This window comes from Caretta caretta, chromosome 10 (genome assembly GCF_965140235.1).
Source record: "Caretta caretta isolate rCarCar2 chromosome 10, rCarCar1.hap1, whole genome shotgun sequence".
Lineage (NCBI taxonomy): Eukaryota > Metazoa > Chordata > Testudines > Cheloniidae > Caretta > Caretta caretta.
Window position 1 is genome coordinate 4,458,242 of NC_134215.1, and position 18,433 is coordinate 4,476,674.

The following is an 18,433-nucleotide window of genomic DNA, read 5'->3' on the forward strand; positions in this document are numbered from 1 at the left end:
GGGCACAAAGCCTGGTCAGTTTTCACGGGGGTGCTTTAATCTTCCCAAAACATGTTTTAAAAAAAAAAAAAGTCTTGAGCCCAGTTCCTATGTTAATGCAACATGATGGGGCTAAGGCCTGCTGCGAATGCACTGAATGGGTGGGTGTGGGGGATGCTGTTGGGACCCTTACCTCGGTTATCGATGATCGGACTGGAGGCACTGAGAACGAGGGGGATGGATGTCCCCATGTCCAGCTCGGTGAGTGTGAGCTCATTCATAAAGTACGGGAGCTAGGTTGGAGTGAGAACAAACGAGAGCGATTAAACCCAATCTCCTTCCAAGCAGATGCAGAAGGGAAGCTGCTTATCATTAATCAGAAATCAGAAACGAGGCTACTGGGCTGTTTAAAGAGGCTCTGGCCTCGACAAAGCCGTCAAAGTAGGATGAGCATTATTCCAGCTGTAAAAATGAGAGCTGGGTAAGATCTACTGGGTCCATCCCCCAAAGCCCAATGCAGGATTGTTTTTGATAACAGTTGGTTTCTGTAGGTGTTGTAACTGTTACATTTTCTGTGTCCCAAACAATTCTCCACACAAACTGTGCTCCAATCTAGCTTTTTTTTTAATTATTATTTTAAAGCCACCTCTGTCTCACAGGAATAGACTTGCTGGATCCCTGGGGTTAAATTTTTAATTAAAAATGTCATTAAAACTGGACAACTCATAATCCAGTGAAGAACACGCCTGGGGGAGGGCAGAGTAGAGAAGCCTTTAAGAGAAGGGCTCCCCAGAATGTCTGAACTTGTACCCCAGCTAATACATGCTGCTTGTCTACTAAGGGCTCCCTGCTCCATCCTTGCTGACTTAATGGGTGGAGCATAAGCATCTCCAAGCACTGGAGTGCTCATGGAAGGTCCAGTATGAGGCCCCTCCCAAAACCAATCTACTTGAAACCCTTTCTAACTGGTTTCAGATGGGCACGTTTCCCATCATGCTTTGTCCCTGCCGTGGAGGGAGGCCCTCTGGGGGATGGGGGGGAGAGGAGATTACCTTCTCTATAGCCCAATTTATCCTTGGCTCTTTCAGCAAGGAGGCCAGCAAAGCAGCCCATTGTGCTAAAGGCTTTTGTGGTATGGATGCCTGTCCCACTAAGAACTGATCTGAGACCAGCTTGTGCCCAAAGGCAACCAGAGCCAGCAGCAAAGGGCTCTCCGTCACTGCTGTCCCAGGCTGAGTTTGAATAAGTGCTTCCCAACTGCACTGTTAATTCATAGACTATAAAGCCAGAAGGGGCCACTGGGATCATCTTGTCTGACCTTCTGCGTAGCACTGCCCTGAATTGATGTGAGCTAGCGTGTGTCTTTGAGAAAAGCATCCAATCTTGATTTTAAAAGAGTCCAAAAATGAGTTCCTCCTTCCCTAATAAACCCTTTAACTTTAATGATGAACCTGGGTTGTAATTTTTCCCACCAGTGAAAGATTTGAGAAAGCTGGGCACTAAGTCTTTGGTCCATATGTCAGGCTTGACTGCATGTATAACTTGACTGCCAAATCCTGTTCCCATCAAAGTCAGTGGCAGAACTCCACTGACTTCCGTGAAGGACTTGGTCCATATGGTCCTAAAGGCAACTTGATGGATGCATCACAATGCTCTGAAAAATACCAGAGCCTGGACTTTCCCTTCAAGTCCCATTCCCCAGACAATGAGACAGGTGGAACACCATGAGGTTCTTCTTCAAGGGAAAGCAAGGATCCATAGTGTCTCACCTTGATTTTGCTTAACTTCTTCTGGATCTTGTTTGACACTTGGTCCATCCAATATTTCTCCCTCAGGAAGTCCCAGAAGATTCGCCCAACCAGTGCATTCATCCAAGCCATGGACAGTTCACTGCTGCCATTCATGTCCCTGAGGAACTTAAAAAAGAGCGAGCGAGCAAGAAATAAGAATGGCCACGTATATGCTACAGAATGAATGAGACCCACAAATGCCAAAGGGTAATGTAAGTATCAGATCAAATTAGTGTACAGTAATATCCTTGACACTCACATACTATATTTAGAAAAGACTATATATATATATATATATATATATATATATATAACGTATCCCCAAAAGACCTGATCCCCAGGGCCGCAGCATGGAAGGTGCAGAGCAATGAGGAAACTGGCTATAGTAACTAAATATACTGTACATGTGAGAGGGACATAACTATAGGCTCAGGCATGTAGTGTGGTCTAGTGGTTACAGTAGGGGAGTGGGCAGAGAAGAGGCTTGGAATCAAGTCCCATCTTGGCCTCTCTGTATCTCAGTTTCCCCATCTATAAAACAGTGAGGAGGGAGATGAGATTCACGCACTTTTCTAAATCACAGTATAAGGGAAAAGGATGGTGAGGATGATGATAACTTGCAGGTGCTTCCCATTTACAATAATGAGATCATGGGCTGAATAAACTCTGAGACTGAAGGCCCAGGTGCTTCTGGCAAATACCCAAACTGGAAATCTGGCCGAAAGGTGTGATCTCACTACCCTTCCAACCCAAAGAGGCTCACAGAAGCATCGAGACTTTCAGGTGCTTCTCTGAACAGCCCTGCCAAATCTTATGGGGTTTGCCTGTCAAGGGACAGGTCCCAGACTCTGATTCATTATTGCTATTAGAAAAGGAGTACTTGTGGCACCTTAGAGACTAACAAATTTATCTGAGCTTAAGCTTTTGTGAGCTGCAGCTCACTTCATCAGATGCATTCATCAGAAGTGAGCTGTAGCTCACAAAAGCTCATGCTCAAATAAATTGGTTAGTCTCTAAGGTGCCACAAGTCCTCCTGTTCTTTTTGCGGATACAGACTAACACGGCCGCTACTCTGCAACCTATTATTGCCATTGTTTATTAGTTGTATTCTCATAGTGTCTAGGAGTCCAAGATATTCACATAGGTCAGCTCTTCAGTTTCTGTAGAGACATGAAAGACATGGTTTTCCCTGACAGGGAATGTGCTGTTGCTCACGTCCTTCTGCTTACACCTGAGACAGGATCTGCATTCATTCTTTCTTTCCTATTAATAGCTGAAAGTCTCAGAGAAGAAAATACCATGAGACAATGAAATGGGATTCCAAGAAACCCTTGAGCCAATAAGGAAAAGCTAACAGAATCCATGTGTCCCATCAAAGGACCGCACCGCTCTCAAGGCTTGAAGTTAATGGGAAAAGAGAGTGATAGATCAACAGAGACTGTCCTGAAGTCAATGAACCCGAAGGCTCTGCCTTATTTTTCAGTGGGTCAAAAATATCCTTCCAAGAATGCAGCCTGTGATGGAGTAATGGGTAACATGTATAAGACAGGGACATTCTGAAGTGTCTGGAATGATAACTGATTCACAATTAGCAGAAATTAATGTCTCTGGTGACTAAGTTGAAATAACATGACTCATTCTTTTTCGGGTACTTTATGAGTCTTTGAGATGATGCTGTGGTCCCAGTTATAAAGCAGGTATTAACTGAAACACTGGTACTGATCTACCCAGCTCTTGAGAACACATCCCCCAAGAATTTACGGGGTAAGAGCCATTTCTATTAACCCCCTGTTAGTTCTTTAGAAACGTTGCCTTTGTTTAAAGCATTGTCAGGACGTGCAAATGCGGAGAGGTCCTCGAGTGGTTGTGGAATTTGGCCATATGTTGGATGTCATATTGACACAGATAGCTTGGGAGATTCTAGTTCCAGGCTAGAGGGCCTAGAAAGGATCAAGTGATCTGAGGGGCATGGAAAAATCTTTTGTGAGAATTCATGTGTCTGTTTCTCTAAGCATCTGGATTTCTTGGCAGACTACGCCGTTAGCTCCACTCACCTCTTGGGGGGTTGGGCTGCCCATGGCGCTGTGACAAGGGCTCTGGAGGTGGCTGGTGCCTGTTTCTGGCTGGACTAACTGGGACATGTAAGTACTGTAATCTAGAAGAATCTTCTCCCGGAGGGTCCCAGCTAGATCCTTGGGTCTGAACAACGAAGGGACGTCTTCTGTGCTTCCCCAGCTGTTGCCACTGCTGCAGATGCCCTTTCCTGAAGGGCTGGAGAGCTGGTTCGGACCGAAACCTGGGAAACAGAAACAAATGGAGCTCGTGCTCTGGCTGCGTTCAGCTGAGATGAGTGGAGAAAGGAGCGTGGCAAGCAAATGGCATACCGCAAAGCCAGACGGATGGACGGACAGACCCATCAACACTGAGGGTAGGTCTACACTTCAAGCTGGGGGAGGTTTTCCCGGCTGGAGGAGACGGACTCCCGCTCGCTGTGCTCGAGCTCGTGTGCTGTAAGCTGAGTGAAGCTTGGCGGGGCGAGCAGCGGGAGGGGTCAGCGTCTCAGATGGGTACATACTCAGGGCAGCTAGCCCCCTCCCACCGCCATGGCTACGCTCTCCGTATAGCGCACCAGCTTGATCAGAGCTAGTGCAGAGATGTCTCCTCAAGCTGGGAATCGCCCCACCCCCAAAGCGTAGACACGCTCTGAGATACAATTGTGCATCTAGGAAAGGAAGGAGTCTTTCCCTGCCCAGGAGGAAGATGCAGAATGCCTGAGCAGTGATAATCAGATTTTTCTATTCAACTTCAAAGCATTTGCCACACTTCAGCCAGTTAATCCTCATAACCCCCCTGTAAGGGCAATGGGTATAATTAGTTTCATTGCACAGACAGAGAAACCGAGGCACAGATTGGTGCAGCGACTCGCCCAAAGCCACAACAGGAGTTGCAGCCAGGTTTAGAATTCAGAAGTTCCTGGTTCCTAGTCTGTTGCTCAGGCCACCAGACCATGCCCCCGTCCCAATCACCGATGCAATACACTGTGGGCACTCTGCATATCTCTGCAGGTGAGTGAGGCCTTGGCTGGCACATCCAGCTGTTTTCAGCACCCTTTGCTGCATCTCAGTTGGGGATAGTTGTTTCTGGAGCTGAGCGAGCTTTGCCATCATGGACAACGAATCCGGATTGCAGCCCACCGAGCTGAATCAGCGTCTGAAGCTAGTTGTTATTTATCTCAACGTAAGGACTCTTACTCAGAGTTTTACTGGTTGCCATGAATATTGAGATTTTAAAAGCCTGGTACCTTCCAATAAACCTGCCATGGAGAATGCCAGCAAATCTGTTGCTAAAGAGTTGCTGAAAATGCTTTTAGGCTGGGGCATGGTTGAAGCTGATCGGTCCATCTACCACCAGACAGCCCCCTCTGTCTTTCTCCGGATTTAGTGCTCGCACAATTGGGCTCAACTCCTTTGACTTTAGTGGGATTATACCTGTTTACCCCCATGGTGGATTTAGCCCACAGCAAGCAAATATAAAGCCCATGGCTATAGAAGTGACCTCCTCCATTGGATTATCTGTATTTGCCTAAATGCAAAAGAGGCCACCATGGGTTGAATGTTTTACCGAATTTGCCTTCGCCCCAGCTGGCACTCTGCACCTCGTGACAGTCCCGTTGGGAGGCTGTCATAAGATGTTGGAACCACTCTTCTTTGTCCCTTCCTGTTCTTCCAAAGAGGTAGAGGGTCCTTTCCCGGAGGTCCCCTGGAGGCTTCAGGGGGACGTCCTGGCCTGGTGTCCGAGTCATTTTCAGGCTTTCATCTCTTGGGAGGTCCGTGTCATGCTCATTTGAGCTTCTGAAATTCTGGTCCTCTTGGTCTGGGAACAGAATGCAGATGGGATATTTCTTGTTCCACATCCTTTTTCGGGCCAGGCCCGGTGGGAAGAGAAAAACCTGCAATACCAACAAATGCTGTCAGGCAGGGAGACTATGCCACGGGGACACCAAGCCGTGTAGCCTGGTGGGACAGGGGAGATAATCACATGGTGCATCCAGCCACGGGGACTCTCTTTAATGGAGGCACAGTGAAGGAAGAGCAATGGCTTGGCTATGAAGAGTTCCAAAATGGTCCAGCTGGGGTGAGAAGGACTTACCAAATGTTCTCACTGAAGGCCAAAGCTCATCCATGATGTGGCAGGATGAAGTCCAGCATTAGGCCTGTACCACCCAGCCCCAATAGGACGAGTTCAGATTCAAGGCTACAGCCGCCTGTCTTGGCTCACTTTAAACTAGATGCTTTCAGCTATTCTGTGGGGACTGTTTTATCTCCTCTGGCGGAGCCCTACCTGGGCATTGCTCATGTTGTAGTACCGATGGCTGACAAAGGCCACGTCGAGGGTTTCTTCTTCGAAGGCGGCTCGGCGTGGGACATTGTTCTTGGGGTAGGAGAGCTTCATGGCGGTGCCTTCCAGCGTCACAAACACTGAGTGAGTGAGCGACGGGTGGTAGATCTCCGGGTCGTAGAAATACATCTCATTCATCCAGCTCTGGAAGGGAAAGTCTGCATGAGATTACGTCTCGCAGCCATGTCCAGCTAGTGAGTTTACTGTGGGACCAGCTGTGGTATGTGCTCCTTGCTGCCTACAGTGTGACGGGGATTGTTGTGTGAGCTGGTCGCTTGCACTTGGGAAGGAATTGCTGTGACATGCCCATGAGAAATGTGCTATAAAGTAGGAGGGGATGAGCGTGCAGGTAAGGTGTGGTGTGATGCGGGCGTGAGTTGGAATGTGTGTGCATGCACGCGCGTGGGGTGGCCTGGGGTGCACAAGTCACACACGTGTGCGGGGAGATGTGTGTGCTGAGCGGCGAGGTGGAAGGGGTGCGTGTGTTCATGGAGGTGTGGGAACGTGCACATTATCTTTCACTGGCGTGGGGCCACGAGTGCAACTTTACAACAGCGACACAGCAAATTAACCCACGGCCCCCAGCCCTGCTCCCCTGGAGACGAGAGGGGCTTCACTGCCCTACCTCACAGGGGTATGTGGGGATAAATTCATTGTGTGGTGCTGGGGAATCATGGTAGTAGGAGCTCTAGCGGGACTGAAATAGACAGACACCAGCTGAGCTAAAGGAGGACGCTGGCTGGGGATTTGCAGTGGGCATGGTCGTCACACGCACAGAGCCAGTGGATTAGATACACTCTCCAGCAGCCAACCTGGTCCCGAATGTCTGGGGCCCACAGGGGTTCCTGTCGCAGCTGGGGTGCCGCCCTGTGGTGGGCGCTGTCTGCCTGCACCCAGACACCGTGGGGATGATCAGCACTCAGAGCACGGCTACCCGGCCCTGGAGTCGCACGTTACAGAGCCGCAGTCTGGATAACTGCTGTCCCCCTGGAGCAGACTGGCACAGTCCGACCCCTGGGCAGGCATCACCCCCTTCCCCCCGCCCCCGAATGTATCTCCTACCTTGAGGACGTCTCGTTCTCGTGGCTTCCTCGTTAGCAGCTCCGAGCGCCGCTTGTCCTGCGGGGACTGTCCCCGCCGGGGAGCCAGGGAAGGCTTTGGCACAAACAGCAGGATGACCAGGAAGCCCAGCACAAACCCACAGGCCAGTCCCAGGCAGAGGCCTGAGAGGTAAGGGGGCAAAGGCAGGATGAAGTAATTGTAAGCCAAGATGGCAATGCAGGCGAGGGTGTTGCATGGCACTGGGCTGCCAGGCTGGGCTGGGAGGAGCTCGTCCAGGGGCTGCCACAGCTGCGCCTCCTCCGGGCCGTTCTCGCTCTGCTCCACTTCCACCACTTGGATTACGTCTCCACAGGAGCAGATCTCGTACCGGCAGTTCGAGGCGGGACCCCACTTGTGCTCCAAGGGGAAGCCGTCCTTCGCCTGGGTCCTCTGGATCGCTTTGCTCGCGTGCTCTCCCAGCCGGTCGCTCTCGGCTTTCCCGGGGCTGGGCCCAGCAGCCTTGGCGTCCACGCTAGTGCAGTCCCCACTGTGGCTGGACGGGGAGTCATGGACGTAAGCGCTGGAGTGGGGCAGTTTATACTTGGCCGAGATGCTGTTCTCATCCCCGATGATTTTGCTGAGCCTGCTGAGGGGTTCCTGCATGGCCTCGGAGAACCTCCTCTTTGTGTCTTCAAACTTGGCCTCCTGCGCCCTGAAGAAGCTGCCTTTGCTTTCCGAAGGGGAGATATTGGGGGAGGAGGGTGCTGTCCTGGAGTCCCCATGTCTGCTCTTGGGCTGGGTGATCTGCCTCCACAGTTGCACGTTGAGCTTCGAGTCGGATTTGGACTGCGTCACCTCGGGCTCCAGGTGGGAGATCTCCGTCGAAATGGACTTGACCAAGTTCAGCAAGGGCTGGGGCTTGAGAGGGCAGCTCTCCTTGGCTTGTATCTCGGTTGACAGGGACTTCACTAAGTTAATGAGGGGCTTGGGGCCCGGGGAGCCCTGCAGCTTCGGGGGGGCAGTGGAGCTCTGTGGAGAGAAGCCAGTCAGGTGATAGAAGGGGATGTCGGTCAGGAAGCCCAGCTCCGGAGGAAGAGCTGGAGGGAATGGCCTGTGGAATGAAGATCCAGGTTGGCGTTTGCACTGCCCGGTGTCCACATACAGAACTGCATTTTCAGGCAAATTGGCAGCTCCTTCCTCTTCGTCCTTATCCAAGGTGAAAATCAACTCACTCCCATCCAGGTTTTCCCAGTCCTCTTTGCTGCTGGCGCTGGCGAACTGGCTGGTTATCTCTTGGGAACTGACCATCGGGTCTCTTTGCTGAGGCGAGCCCGGGGGAGAAAAGCCCTCTGGCTCCAGGGAAGCTTTGGCGTGACCAGCCATTGTTTACATCTCTGCTAGTGTTGGTTCTGTAAGGAAGGCACAAATGAATCCAAGTGGGTCCGAGCCCAGCTCCTAGGGCCCAATTGACATCACTGTCTAGGAGAACTAGATGGAACGGGAAAAAAACATATAGGGGACACCCCCTCTGCCCCCCCCCGGCCCCCACATGAATAGGTACTATGTGCACGGTGTTAATATGGAATGTATTATACCAAATATAAGTGATGGGTAATCCTGGCAAATTGTATTATGCTGATTCTTGCTCATGTATGCTACATATTCCACAATATCTTGGAGCAGTATAACAGCAGTTGTTCTAGGCAGATAGACAAACTGCAAAAGTCAAGACACAGAAGTGTTCTACCCTGGCACGGGTAGGAAGTGCCTTCATGGCCCACCGACTTTGGAAAGGTGTGTTTCCAAACAAGAGAGAAGAGGGGCTCAAAGGAGCACCAGAAAAACAAGGTACACAGCCGATAGGCGATTTTTTAGTCTTGGGGGATGTGCATAGTTTTATGGCTCCAATCTTGTGAAGACGTATACCCGCAAGTGACTTTACTCACATGAGAAGTCTTGCTGAATTTCATGGAACTACACATATGAGTTAACTTATTCACATGCGTAAGTCTTAGCGGGGTTTGTAATTTGCTGTCACATGCACATGAACAAACAACGAGGCCCAACTCCTGACACACACACAAATAACACTGACACACACTAGCCTGGGTGCGTTACCTTATTCCACCTACTTTTAAAAAAATGCAACGTGGAATTTCATCTATCGCTTTTTTTTAAATCCGTTGTACGTTAGAAATGATGCCAGAAATCTAATAATTCTATTTGTGTTTTGGGGGCAGTTTACCTTACAGCACTATGATTTATTGGTGGTGACTGATCTTCTTAGTCTCTTATGGCTAATGGAAGAACAAACCGCCAAGTACTAAACAGCATTATCTTACTTTTCTAATTGTGTTGCTTGCTTAATAGATATTTGAGTTTAAGCCAGAGCTACCCATGTGTTCCATTAAGTTTCCATTGACAAATGGTTTTAAAACTGTATCTATGGCCCCAATTCAATTAAACAAAAGCTTGTGTTGCAAGAGGGAAAAAAATTCCATAATCTGAATTTTTACTAGATTTACAAAAAGTTTAACTTCCCCCAAAACTACTTTGTTTTACCAGAGAATTTTCTAAGTCATCACAAAATATTGCCAAATCGCTCCATCCAAAAATATCAGACAAACACAACCCTCCCAAGCTCCGCCAAACAATTGGTCAAAAAATCCAGCAGGAAACATTATTAATCATTATTTGCATTTGTGGGTATGCATTATTTGGAGAGGAAGGCTGTTCCAATGTCCAAGGCATTGGGCTGGGACTCGGGAGATCTAGGTTCAACTCTGGACTCTGTGCTGACTTCCTCTGTGATTCTAGGCAAGTGACTTAGGCCCAGTTCCTTAGAGTTATATATGGGAGTTAAGCATCAAAGTACCTTTCAGGATCTGTGCCTTAGTCTCTGTGGTCTCATTTCCCCCACTGTAAAATGAAGATCATAATGCTTCCTTTCACAGTCTCCCTTTATTGACCTTGCCTGTTTGGACTGTGGGCTCTTTGGGACAGGGACTGTCTCTCACTATGAGTATGTACAGCCCCAAGCACAGTGGGGCCCTGACTCTGTGGGTGCTGCTAGGTGTCACCACACTACAAATAATAAATGACAGTATTTGCTATTCTGCTTGGGAGGGGGCAGGAGTGGGGTGAAAACATTTACCATTCTGGACAGAAAACTCCTGCTAATGACACGCCGCAGGGCCACTTGGAAAGTCATAGTGATAGCTGGGCTAGAACTCTGCTCCCCCTGGCTCCAAAAGCACAGATCATTTACGCTACAGGAGAATCTTTATTCGCAGTATAGGGCCCATGACACACTATTGAGCAGTTCTTATTCCATCCAGTAGGGGGTAGAAGAGATATCAACATAAGAACATAAGAATGGCCATACTGGGTCAGACCAAAGGTCCATCCAGCCCAGTATCCTGTCTACCAACAATGGCCAATGCCAAGTGCCCCAGAGGGAGTGAACCTAACAGGTAATGCTCAGTGATCTCTCTCCTGCCATCCGTCTCCACCCTCTGACGGAGGCTAGGGACACCATTCCTTACCCATCCTGGCTAACAGCCATTAATGGACTTAGTCTCCATGAATTTATCCAGTTCTGTTTTAAACCCTTTTATAGTCCTAGCCTTCACAACCTCCTCCGGCAAGGAGTTCCACAGGTTGACTGCACACTGAGTGAAGAAGAACTTCCTTTTATTTGTTTTAAACCTGCTGCCCATTAATTTCATTTGGTGGCCCCTAGTTCTTATATTATGGGAACAAGTAAATAACTTTTTCTTGTTCACTTTCTCCACATCACTCGTGATTTTATATACCGCTATCATATCCCCCCTTATCTCCTTTTTTCCAAGCTGAAAAGTCCTAGCCTCTTTAATCTCTCCTCATATGGGACCCGTTCCAAACCCCTAATCGTTTTAGTTGCTCTTTTCTGAACCTTTTCTAACGCCAGTATATCTTTTTTGAGATGAGGGGACCACATCTGTACACAATATTCAAGATATGGGCGTACCATGGATTTATATAAGGGCAAGAAGATATTCTCCATCTTAGTCTCTATCCCTTTTTTAATGATTCCTAACATCCCGTTTGATATTTTGACTGCCACTGCACACTGCATGGACGTCTTCAGAGAACTATCCACGATGACTCCAAGATCTTTCTCCTGATTAGTTGTAGCTAAATTAGCCCCCATCATATTGTATGGATAGTTGGGGTTATTTTTTCCAATGTGCATTACTTTACATTTATCCACATTAAATTTCATTTGCCATTTTGTTGCCCAATCACTTAGTTTTGTGAGATCTTTTTGAAGTTCTTCACAACCTGCTTTGGTCCTAACTATCTTGAGCAGTTTAGTATCATCTGCAAACTTTGCCACCTCACTCTTTACCCCTTTCTCCAGATCATTTATGAATAAGTTGAATAGGATTGGTCCAGGACTGACCCTTGGGGAACACCACTAATCACCCCTCTCCATTCTGAAAATTTACCATTTATTCCTACCCTTTGTTCCCTGTCTTTTAACCAGTTCTCAATCCATGAAAGGATCTTCCCTTCTATCCCATGACAACTTAATTTACGTATGAGCCTTTGGTGAGGGACCTTGTCAAAGGCTTTCTGGAAATCTAAGTACACTATGTCCACTGGATCCCCCTTGTCCACATGTTTGTTGACCCCTTCAAAGAACTCTAAGAGATCAGTAAGACATGATCTCCCTTTACAGAAACCATGTTGACTTTTGCGCAACAATTTATGTTCTTCTATGTGTCTGACAAGTTTATTCTTTACTATTGTTTCAACTAATTTTCCCGTTATTGACGTTAGACTTACCGGTCTGTAATTGCCAGGATCACCTCTAGAGCCCTTCTTAAATATTGGCGTTATATTAGCTATCTTCCAGTCATTGGGTACAGTAGCTGATTTAAAGGACAGGTTACAAACCATAGTTAATAGTTCCGCAATTTCACATTGGAGTTCTTTCAGAACTCTTGGGTGAATGCCATCTGGTCCTGGTGACTTGTTCCTGTTAAGTTTCTCAATTAATTCCAAAACCTCCTCTAGTGACACTTCAATCTGTGACAATTCCTCAGATTTGTCATCTACAAAAGATGGCTCAGGTTTGGGAATCTCCCTAACATCCTCAGCCATGAAGACTGAAGCAAAGAATTAATTTAGTTTCTCCGCGATGACTTTATCGTCTTTAAGTGCTCCTTTTGTATCTCAATCATCCAGGGGCCCCACTGGTTGTTTAGCAGGCTTCCTGCTTCTGATGTGCTTAAAAAACATTTTGTTATTACCTCTTGAGTTTTTGGCTAGCTGTTCTTCAAACTCCTTTTTGGCTTTTCTTATTACATTTTTACACTTAATTTGGCAGTGTTTATGCTCCTTTCTATTTACCTCACTAGGATCTGACTTCCACTTTTTAAAATATGCCTTTTTATCTCTCACTGCTTCTTTTACATGGTTGTTAAGCCACAGTGGCTCTTTTTTAGTTCTTTTACTGTGTTTTTTAATTTGGGGTATACACTTAAGTTGAGCCTCTATTATGATGTCTTTGAAAAGCGTCCATGCAGCTTGCAGGGATTTCACCCTAGTCACTGTACCTTTTAATTTCTGTTTAACTAACCTCCTCGTTTTTGCATAGTTCCCCTTTCTGAAATTAAATGCCACATTGTTGGGCTGTTGAGGTGTTCTTCCCACCACAGGAATGTTAAATGTTGTTATATTATGGTCACTATTTCCAAGCGGTCCTGTTATTGTTACCTCTTGGACCAGATCCTGCGCTCCACTCAGGACTAGATCGAGAGTTGCCTCTCCCCTTGTGGATTCTCGTACCAGCTGCTCCAAGAAGCAGTCATTTAAAGTATCGAGAAATTTTGTCTCTGCATTTCGTCCTGAGGTGACATGTATCCAGTCAATATGGGGATAATTGAAATTCCCCACTATTATTGAGTTCTTTAGTTTGACAGCCTCTCTAATCTCCCTTAGCATTTCATCGTCACTATCACTGTCCTGGTCAGGTGGTCGACAATAGATCCCTACTGTTGTATTCTTATTAGAGCGTGGAATTACTATCCAGAGAGATTCTATGGAACATGTGGATTCATTGAAGATTTTTATTTCATTTGATTCTCCATTTTCTTTCACATATAGTGCCACTCCCCTCTCCCACCCTGCACGACCTGTTCTGTCTTTCCAATATATTTTGTACCCCGGAATGATTGTGTCCCATAGATTGTCCTCACTCCACCAGGTTTCTGTGGTGCCCATTACATCAATATCCTCCTTTAACACGAGGCACTCTAGTTCACCCCTCTTATTATTTAGACCCCAGCCAGTTCGTTACTGTGCCAAGCAGTGCACTCAAAATGAGTCGTTAGGAATGAATTCCAAAGAGACTCCACGTTTCTGTGTTCCTGTTCCAAATAGCCAGGCTGGGGTGTCCAGTGCTGCTCAGATTTACAGTGGAGAAAAATAATACTTAGCACTTATAGAGCTTTGGGGGCCAAATGGAGCCCTGCCGTCAGCGGGTGCATCTAGCCTGGCCTGCTTACACCAGGCCTGCACTGGGCCCTGGTCTTCAAAGAACTTGACAGACACAAATTAAGTCTAGGCTCTGCAGCACCTGCTTCTGGCTCAGTTTGTATAATCTCACGCTTCATGGGCTTCATATTCCCTCCCTCCTCCTGATTTACATGAGCAAATTGTTCCCAGAATAAACCGGACGGATGCCCCAGTCCATCCAGGAATCATTGCCGAGAGGGAGCATCTCCTTGGGGCTCCCGCGAGCACCCATCGCACTGGACCTAGCCACTGTATTTTGCTGGAGAGCTCCCTGTCTAGCTACAAGGCCTTTGCAAACGCTTCCTTTTGCAGTCAGCTGCGTGGATGCGGCACGTTTGTTAGCAATGGTGACTGATTTGCATTTACACTTCTGCCGCTCTCAGGAGGCGTCTAGAGGTGAAGAACAAAGACGCCTGTTCGACTGCGCTTAACCAGCCTCTCCGCAGCAGCCGTCTCATATCGTTCCACGCCGTGCAGTGGATGGAGATTTACCTCCTTCCAGTGAGATCACAACAGAAGGCTGAGGTTGATCTTGCAGCTTTCGCGGCATGCTGATGTTCGAGCTTCAGGGTTCACGATACCCTGCACTGCTGTCACCCGTTTTCTTGAAGCTAAACGAGGCTGGCATTTTCTGAACATGCCTGGCATGTCCCAGCCCACCTGGGGGGCAGAACAGCTGTTCTCATCCCCATTGTACAGATTGCTAAACAAAAGCAAAGTGAAGTTAAGATCAAGCACGAGAGTGGTGGGCAGAGCTGGGGAGAGAATCCAGTGATGGCTATTACAGGTGTGCCTAGAGACCCCAGTTAGGCCCCATTGTGCTAAGCCTTGTACAGCCGTGTCCCTACCCCAAAGGGTTTACACTCAAAGTAACCCAGGATTCTGGACTCCCATTTCCCTGCTCTGTGCACCAGAAAACACAGCCTTCCCTTCCTCCTCTGTACGATGGGGTATGCAAGTCCCGGAAGGGGTTAATGGGCTACTGGTGGCCCAATCAGCTTGCCCTGGGACACCTGGGGCAGGAGTCAGGCTTCCAGGGAGGAGCTAAAAGGGAGAGAGAAAGCAGATGCTGAATTCTCACTGTGGGAGAGAAGGCTGAGCTGTGGCTGATCAGGTATCCCAGAGGAAAGGGAAGCATGAGAGTCCTCTGGAAGGTGCCTAGCTGGAGCATGCTGGAGGCTGGATGGAGCAGAGGAAGATCGACAGGGAAACTGAGTCTGAGGACCTGCTGTCCTGCCCAGTGCTACAAGGGGGTTCTCTGGTAAGCATGTGCTACTACGCTGCTCTCAAAATAAAGCCCCTCCCACCCTTAAAACTCTTCACTAGCTGCCTCTGGATTGGTCTTTGCTCCTAAACGTTGCAGTGTGAGAAGACTGGAGACCAGTGTATCAACACATGGTAACCGCTCGCCATGCAGGATTCAGGGTATATTTGTTGTTACTGTGGTTAGGCTTGTCTGGTAGTGATCAGTCATGTTAAATGAAGCTCTTTTTAAAGGTGTGGTTTAACTGATTATGTTAAGTGACTGGGGTTGTTTAACACCCTGTTCTGAGAGCGATTGTGATGAAAGATTCGACCAGTGCCCTCCTTAGGATGGTGTAGATGGGCCTTGGATACATTGCTTCTCGGCAACCACTTCACAGAACAGAACTAAACCCTGACTTAGCAGAGACCTTATTAGCTGCAAGGCCCAGGTCCTGCTGTCATTAAGGAATTTACAGGTGCAGACCCTTAATGCCAATGCACTGCACCGAAAAGCCAAGAAAATGATTAAAAGACGGGAAAACGCAGTCAACAGCAAAAAGACTTCAGGAGCCCTGTTTATTTGTTTATCTTATCAAAGAGAATGTCATTGAGCACAGTCCATAAGTACCTATATGGAGATCAGAAATTTGGTAATAGAGGGCTCTTCAGTCTAGCAGACAAAGGTACAACCAGATCCAATGAGATCGAAGCTAGACTACTTCAGACTAGAAATAAGGTGCAGATTTTTAGCAATGAGATTTACCAAGGGATTCTCCATCACTGGCAATTTTAAAATCAGGAGTGGATGTTTTCTAGAAGATCTGCTCTAGTTAAAGCACAGCTACTGGACTTGCAGCAGGAATTATTCAGGGTTGTGTTGTGCAGGAAGTCAGACTAGATGACTGCAATGGTCTCTTCTGGCCTTAAAATCTATGATGTTAAAAGCTCAGAGCACTGCACGCTTACTCTGGTGTCAGACCAAATGAAGCTGCACTGCCTTAAGCTTCGCTCTGTATCAGGGCAGCATGCCCAAATGAGGGGTGTGCACTGGTGTATGTGAGCTAGTTACCCGCCTGCAAATGTCTTTCGTGTAGACAGGGCCCCATGTGAGGAGAAGCTAGTACAAGGATAGAGGTGCAAGACAGAGCCTGAGCAATTCTTCCATGATCCTTCTACTCTGCCAAACCACAATCAGCACCGTTCTTTATTATCTGTGTTGTGGCAGCACCCAGAGACCCCCCATCCGCTCATTGCACAAACACCTGGGAAGAGAAAGGCCCTGCCCCTGTCCCAATCTACTTGGCATGTTTCAGTTTAGTTATGTGGTGGCCTGCAGAGACCTTGCAGGTGGGTGCGGAGAGCTGGCTGGTCCCATAATGCTGCCACCCCAACCTTATCTTCAGCTACCAAATACCAGTGAAAGAAGCTAAAAACATACAAATAGTTTCCTAAGGTTCCTTTGTCCTTGTAAATAACAGCTGCAGTTGCCCCGGGAATGTTACACAATTGCCAGTGGGAATGGAGCTGGTCTGAGCAATTTCCATCCCTCCCACGGATAAGAAAGCAGTGTACAAAGAAGGGTGAGTATCTTGATCCCTATTTTACAGATGGGGAAACTGAGGCCCAGAGAAGTGAAGCAACTTGTCCGAGAGGCAGAACTGGGCCTGGGAGCAGACCTGGCTCCCCGTGCAGGCTCAGACTGCTGCGCCTACTGCCTCTCGCAGAAAAACCTGCCCACGGAGGAGGGGGTGGCCCAGGCTGTGAAAAGGGCTGTGAACGTTCGAGTCACACGGCCGTTGTGCAGATTCCCTAATGCTGCTTGCTCGCAAACGAGACCAGATTGTCCTGAGTCATGGTGTCGTCTCTGTACACTGAGCCCGCTGCCCCCTGGGTACCAGAACTAGCTCCAGGTATGGAATAGGCAGATACTGGCTCGGAGCAGCTTTTGCATTCAGAGCCAGATCCTGAGAGGCCCGGACCTTTTGCTGTGTCAGCAGCAAGTGCTTGAGGGCTCAGCACCTCTCAGAACTTGGCCTTTCTTCAATTATCCCAGTCATATTTTGCTTGGTTTTTAAAAGCTAAAAAGTCCAATATCCTAAGAGGCCACTAATACATCCGCAGCCTGTTCAGTAATAACAGCTTGTGTTTATATAGTAGCTTTCATCCAAAAAGAACTCAAAGCATGGTACATGCTATATATAAACCACTGAAATGCAGCCACCTCTGGGGAACAATGGCAGCAGTGCACTGCACTGCCTCAGGGGGAGGAGGAAGACTGGCCAAGGATGCCAGGACAAATCCTTATACTTAAGCTGGGGATCAGACAGGGGCCATTAATTGCCACGCAAAGCAGGCTGCACCTTGGCTACAGGTCTTGTCAGAAAGACTTAAACCCATTCCCGTTCCATGCAGTGTGCATCCGTCTTGGAAGGTTTAAAGAGCTGGAGAGTCTGCTGGGATGTCAGTGTGGACTTTCAGATACAGTAGGTAGGTTAAACCTGGTGCTTAGAACTCGAAGCTGTCCCCTGTGATTTTTACAGGTGAGCCTTGGATGATAACCTCGTGGGTTAGCTCCGGGTTCAAAATGGGAAATATTTAACCAGGGGAATTCTCTGGCTGCCATCTTTCCTCGCTGCCCACGTTGTGTTAATTACTTCAGTTCCTCAATTCAACCATTAAAAAGGCTCTTTGCACAAGAATTTCGGCCTGCTTTGTAGATCCAAGAGGTCTGAGAAGCGCTGGAGCTGATCTAAACCCAAGATCAGACCCATTTTGACCTACAGTTCATGAAAGAGCATACGATAGAATTATAACGAATAAAACTCAGCACGCCAGTGGCAACTTTCATCTGAGGGTCTCAAAGCGCTTTACAAACACTCATGAATTAAGCCTCCCTGGAAAGTAAGGGAGTATTAGCCTCAAGGGGAAACTGAGGCACAGAGGTGAAATGTGATTCTTTTTTTGCCTACTGCTTCAAACTCCCTCCCTTCCTTTGAATGGTATCTTGCTCTGTGGGGATAACTAAGCTTACTATTCCCCCACTGTTGTGTCTTTTGCTCTTTACACAATGTACAGAATATGAAGGAACCCTATGGCACAACCCTATGGCACGGGTCCACATAACCGTGATTTGCCAGGCCTAGTTCCATGAATACACCAGTGCACTGGCAGAGTGCTAGTGACTCTGAAACATAGAAGGCGGGGGGTGGGGGGGTCACTTGAAAGCTCACAATCGTTATTTTTTGAGGCATATTACCCACTTCTGTACACCTTGCAAGGTGCTACAAACATCTACACAGACAAGCTCATCAAAAGTGACTACAGAGTTTGGATGTGTGAGACCTCCTAAAGGGGGCTGATTTTCAGAAAGTGCTGAGCACCTCCTCTCCCCCAGCAAAGAGTCCCTTTAAGGCATC

The 18,433-nt window shown here is 47.8% G+C and overlaps 1 protein-coding gene across 2 annotated transcripts in view; it reads right to left on the reverse strand.

Annotated features, from left to right (window-relative positions):
- LOC125643492 (testis-expressed protein 2) overlaps positions 1-18,433 on the reverse strand; it is a 37,438-nt gene that overhangs the window by 11,525 nt on the left and 7,480 nt on the right. For both annotated transcript variants that reach the window (XM_048866163.2, XM_075117561.1), the window contains exons 2-7: positions 7,230-8,617; positions 6,111-6,311; positions 5,391-5,718; positions 3,824-4,065; positions 1,749-1,895; positions 173-272 (exon numbers count right to left, since the gene is read on the reverse strand). In XM_048866163.2, the coding sequence (XP_048722120.1) occupies positions 173-272; positions 1,749-1,895; positions 3,824-4,065; positions 5,391-5,718; positions 6,111-6,311; positions 7,230-8,591 (2,380 nt within the window). In that variant the 5' untranslated portion in view covers positions 8,592-8,617. The remainder of the gene's footprint in view (positions 1-172; positions 273-1,748; positions 1,896-3,823; positions 4,066-5,390; positions 5,719-6,110; positions 6,312-7,229; positions 8,618-18,433) is intronic.